Source organism: Carettochelys insculpta, chromosome 9, assembly GCF_033958435.1.
Source record: "Carettochelys insculpta isolate YL-2023 chromosome 9, ASM3395843v1, whole genome shotgun sequence".
NCBI lineage: Eukaryota > Metazoa > Chordata > Testudines > Carettochelyidae > Carettochelys > Carettochelys insculpta.
In genome coordinates this window covers 363,413-369,125 of record NC_134145.1, presented here as the reverse complement: position 1 = coordinate 369,125, position 5,713 = coordinate 363,413, and the positions used below count along the sequence as shown (strand labels likewise).

General features: G+C 48.9%; 1 protein-coding gene across 1 annotated transcript; it reads right to left on the bottom strand.

Moving 5' to 3' along the window:
* Positions 1 to 262: 262 nt before the first annotated feature.
* On the bottom strand, positions 263 to 4,288 carry TMEM125 (transmembrane protein 125). Its single transcript, XM_075003053.1, has 2 exons — positions 3,239 to 4,288; positions 263 to 2,989 (listed from the first exon to the last, which is right to left on the bottom strand). Exon 1 carries the CDS (start codon positions 4,101 to 4,103, stop codon positions 3,441 to 3,443), a length of 663 nt encoding a protein of 220 aa, XP_074859154.1. The 5' UTR covers positions 4,104 to 4,288; the 3' UTR covers positions 263 to 2,989; positions 3,239 to 3,440.
* Between the last annotated feature and the right edge of the window lie 1,425 nt (positions 4,289 to 5,713).

The following is a 5,713-nucleotide window of genomic DNA, read 5'->3' as shown; positions in this document are numbered from 1 at the left end:
GAAGAGTAGGTGGGGTGGTCTGTGTGTTTGAGGGAGACATGTGATAGGGATGGCCATGGCCTCCAGCCCTGTGCAGGTTTTCCTGTGTCATGTTTACCACTCCAGGAGGCTGCCTTGAAACTGCAGCCAGGTTAAACTGCTAGCCTAGGCCATACCTTATCCCAGCCCATGCTCCTGATTCAACCTGAGTGATGCAGAACAGTGAGCAGCCACTGGCTCAGCCATCTCATGCAGGAATCTAGCTCACAGTCAGTGGTGCAACATGCAAGTTCAGTACCACTTTATTATCTTTTGGCTCACACAACACAGGGAGCAAAAACCTCAAAGTGAATGAAACAGAAACTGTAATGCCCTAGGTGGCGTTTGTTGCTGACCCAGGGAGGCTTGCCCCACAAGTCAGATGTGTCCAGGGAAACAGCTTCTCATGGGGTTTTGTTGAGTGGCCTTTTCAAGTCTTAGTGTAAGTGCCAAATGTAAAACGTCCAAGGCGCCAACCTATGGCAAGATCTTCACAGCAGGGGCACAGAGGTGATTATTTATAGAGGCATGAATGAAGGTGTGCAGAGACACAGTCCTGTAAGCACAGAGGTGCAACTACATAAGCATACAGACATGCACAGACAGGAAGACATGGACACCCACATACATGCATGCAGAAACCATGAAAAGTAAAGTGGTCTGACTGCACAGACACAGGCAGATGTCTCAAGACACATAGCTATGGTTGAACTAGTGGTGGTGTTTTTATAAATAATAGCTCTTGTATAACAGATCACAGAACTCTACATCTGGACAGGCTCTTGAGAGGCCATCAAGTCCAGTCCCCTGCACTCACAGGAGGACCAAGCCCCATCTAGAGCAGCCCCAAAAAATGTTTAGCTAAACTGCTCATAACCAGGTCCAATGATGGAGAATCCACAACCTCCCTAGGCAATTTTTCCAATGCTTAACAAAACTGACGAATTTTTTTTCTTAACCTCCAACCTAAACCTCCCTTGCAGCAACTTAAGACCATTGCTTTTTGCCCTGCCATCAGAGGCCAACAATTTTTCTCCCTGCTCCTTGAAACAACCATTTAGGTACTTGAGTTATGTCCCCTCAGTCTTTTTTCCAAACAAAACAAACCCAGTTATTTCAATCTTCCAATATAGCTCGTTCTCTAGCCCTTTAATCATTTTTGTTGCTCTTCCGTGGACTTTCTCCCATTTCTTCACATCTTTCTGAAACGTGGTGCCCAAAACTGGACACAATACTCCAGAAAAGGTCTAATCAGCACAGATAAAGGGGAAGACACTTCTGATGTCTTACTTGCAACACTCTTGTTAATACATCACAGAATGATGTTTGCTATTTTTGCAACAGTGTCACACTGTTGACAGATTGTGAGCCACTCTGGTCCCTTTTTGTAGTATTCCTTCCTAGACAATCATTCACCACTTTGTATGTGAAACTGATGTTTCCTCCCCATGTAGAGTACTTTGCATTTGTACTTACTGAACTTCATCCTATTTACCATTTCTCCAGTTTGTCCAGATCATTTTGAATAATCACTCGAGTCTCCAAAGCGTGTGCTGCCCCTCCCAGCTTGGTATCATGCGCAAGCATTATCCACATGGTCAAGAGTCTAGTTCCAGTTCTGGCATCAGCATTGTGTGACACTGTGTAAATCTTTCTCCTCTGGCCTCTGTCTTCCTTTCTGCCTTTTGTCATGTATGGTCTGGCTAAGCTCTTTGGGCTCTGACTGGCTCATTACAGCATGCATAGCACTTAGCACACCAGAGTGCTAAGCTAACAAAAAAATGGTACAGATGTACATTGGTGGATATAGGGAAGGCAGCATCTCATGGGTGTCTGCAATGGATAGGTTTTAGATTTTGCATTAACCAGTGACTAAGAAGAGGGAGGAAACAACAGCTTAATAAAAGATGCAGCTGATCCACTCCAAGAAGGAGCTGCAAGCCCCAGACAGTCTGGAGCTATGACAGAGAGGGACCTACAGCATTTAGACCAAGACAGGTATTAACACTATGTGAGCTTGTCTGGATACATGCAAGTAATTAATCTGGAAAAACATCACAGAGGGGTTAAGTGGGAGGGACAAAGCTGGGACAGGGCACACGTGACCACAGAGCTGGTCATACTGGCATTTTCACTATGAGCTTGTGGCATAAACAGCCAACACAGTTTGGGGTTGCACCTAGAAGGACCATATCCCAGCCAAAGGTAGGACTAGTTCTCCCCTGTATAGGGTGCACATGACTCTGGTACAATTGCTTTTTTAATGATATGCTCACTCCAACAACCACAACCTCTCCTCCCTCTCAAGAATTCTCAAATTTAAGAGGTTTCAAAAAAGACCATCAGTGGTCAGGGCCAAAGAAGACAAAATTGGTGGGGGGATGACTGAGATGTCTAAGTATGGCTAGGTTCCTTAAGGAATGGCCGGGGAGAGTGTGGGAAGATGCTTAAAGGCTGCAACAATACACACACTGTCACCAAGCCATCCATTTCACAGCATGTTTACTGCACAGCTGTAATTTGCTGAGCAGTCATATGTCTCCACACAACATAAAAAGACATACAGATGCATTTTTGTACATATCCAGCACTTACACTCATCTGTGCTACACATACCTACTTGTCTATCCCATCTACACTGCTATCTACATGCACCAGCCCTCTCCATTGCCACCTCCCCACAAGCACACATCTGGACAGCCACGTGCATGCACATCTAGAATGCACCAAGGTGCTCAGGTCCACATCCTCTTCTGTCAGATATCAACACTCGCAGCAGGCTTCTTGCCCTTCTAGGGTTGTGGACATGGCTCCATGTTGAGCTGCTGGAGGGAGCAGGCTTGGTGTCTCAAGGGTACATGCGCAAGCTCATAGTGGCACATCTTGTCAGGAAGCAATCCCTGTTACGACTTGGATCCCCAGATGCAGCTCTATGCAGAGCTATAGGAGACTCCACCATCAGCAGCCAGCCCTGCCAGAGAGTAGAGAGGAAGCCTCAAATGAGAAACAGAGTTTTTGCACCAAACACATCAGGGTTTTCCAACAGCAGGAGGAGCTCTCAACAGGGTCAGGACACGCTCATGGTCCTCTTCATCCTTCAGTACAGGGACCTTGGAGTGTCAGAGGGATTGACAGAAAATGGGCTGGTGACTTTGAAGAAGTAAAAAAATAATGTGTTACTTGACAAGTTTCAGATAAATCAAATAAATCCAGGGATTACCTGGTCTTTGCCGGGGTTTGGGTCAACTGGCCTGAGTAAAGTGCACTTGTCAGTCCACTGTCAATGACAACTGCAGTTGGGTCAAGGCAACGCACAGATTTCAGCTCTTCCCCAAGTTGAGAGAGATGGTGAGCACGGCCTTACCCTGTCCCAGGCTCACAGCATGATGGCTATGCTTAAGGGCATTGGCACTTCCCAAGACTTAGATCAGATTAGCCATGCTGGAGGTGGTAGCAAGCCGGTGATTGACAGAGAGGCGTCCGGAGATGGTGAAGATGCTCATGTCACCTGTGTTCAGGCTCCTGGGAGCAACTTGGCAGCAAGAGGTGCTGAGCATGTAAAGCAGCAGGCAGAGCAGAATGGCAGCCCCAGCTGTCATGAGGATGACGCCACTGGTGAACATGCTGGCCAGAGGACGGGAGGGGCTGAGCTGCATATTTGTGGTGGAGAGTACAGTGAGGACCATACCACAGACCAACAGCACCAGGGCACTGAACAGCAGCACCACACAGTCTGAAAAGCCACCACTCTTCAGCAGCTCAATCTGGTTACGACTCTGGATGCAGTTCATGTCCTGGATAGCAGAGCTCAGCAGCTGCTTCAGTAGCACCAGCAAGGCAAGGAGGCAGAGAGTGGTGCCCACAGCCAGCCGCCACTCCCCAGATCGGCTGCTTGTACTATAGAGGAGAACAATGCCCCCAACCCCACAGGCCAGAATTAGCACCACAGCAACTCCATAACACAAGATCGATTTCTTCGGGTCCTTGAACCACCATAGCTCTACATGCTCCTCAAGGATGTTCCTTTGAATATGGCCAGCATCAGCAGAGGGCCTGGGCACACTGAACTGCTCCAACTCAGGCATGGGTGGTGCCAGAGGGACCCTAGCTAGGGCAGGATGAGCTGCAGGGATCACACAGATGATCCTGACCAAAGAGGTCAAAGCCACAACAGCTGTGAAGGCCGTGGCATTTCCTTGGGAGACTGGCAGTTGGTAGTCTTGACCCTGGTGCCCTGTGGCCACTGTCAGAGCTCCAACACAGCTGGGATGCCCATCATTGCATCACTTAGTGAGTTACAGGTTGCATGCAAGGGGATGCACCAGGAAAGTCTATGGCTAGGGACAGAATGTCAGCACTTGATCTGCAGAGTTCAGCGCAGGGAGCTGATGCACCTCTGGATGGTCACAGGGTGGTGGCTGTTTCATCTGAAAAAGGCCATGAAAGAAGAAAATGTCATTGAAAAAGCCCCTGCTCCCATCCCAACCACACACTTAGTCCTCAGTCTGCAGGGCTAGGGTGGGGTCAGAGACCTTCCCTCAAACCCATTCCCTGTCGCAAAGGCCAGGGAACAGCCTGACCTCCATGCTGAGGTTCCACTCACTGGTGTTGCAATCTGGCCATCCCTGTTCCTTGAAGCCTATCTCCGGAGCGACACTGCCATTGTGAGTCTCCCATCCCTCCAAACTCAGTGGCTGCAGGGCTGCTGAGTCAAAACGGCTCAAGTGTTCCTGTACATTCCTCAGCAGGTCTGCGGCTGCAGCTGGGGACTGGCAGCACAGACAGAAGTGAGTCCCAAGCTGAGATAAAGCCTCATTCACTGCCCCAGCCTTACATGCTCCCTCATCAGCAGCTGCCTCTTGTCACCAACTGGCTTGCCAGCCCAGTCTGACAGCAGAGGGATGGGTCCCAGTATTAACTCTTACAGTCTAGGCCCTACCAGTGGAGGAAAATGAAATGCAATTGCTGAATTAGCTGTGCCTTTCCTCCAGCCTGATCCCTGAGCTGAGCCACCAATACACTTCCCTTGAGTCAGTGTCTCAACCCAGCCTGACTCTCTGCTCAGAGTGACAGAAAAGTCCCTTATGCTTCCCCAGACACTACACCATATAAAGTTAATGTTTTTTTCCCCATGTCCCCCCTAGCAGCATCCCTGGGTGAAGCGCCCTCTGCCTGACAGAGAGGTATCCAATGTGCATGTGATGGCTAAATCTCAGCAATTCCTCCTGCATTTTCTATAGTTTTGGCGTGCACTCACCTACCCTAACACACACTTACAGCATGTGGGCAGCACAAAGGAAGTTATGTAACCTATGGATTAGATTATCATAGAATCCTAGGGATGGAAGAGACCTTAGGAGGCCACCTAGTCCAGCCCTCAGCCTAAAGCAGGATCAACCCCAACTAAATCATCCCAGCCATGACTATGTTGAGTCAGGACTTAAAAACCTTTACGGATGGAAATTCCACCACCTTGCTCAATAACCCATTCCAGTGCTTCACCACCCTCCTTGGTGAAATAGTTTTTCCTAGTATCCAACCTGCATCTCCCCCTCTGTAACTTCAGACCATTGCTCCTTGTTCTGTCATCCGGCACAACTGAGAACAGCCAATCTCCATCCTCTTTCGAACCCGCCCCCCCACCCGCTTCAGGGAGCTGAACGCTGCTATCAAATCCCCTCTCACGCCTCTTCTG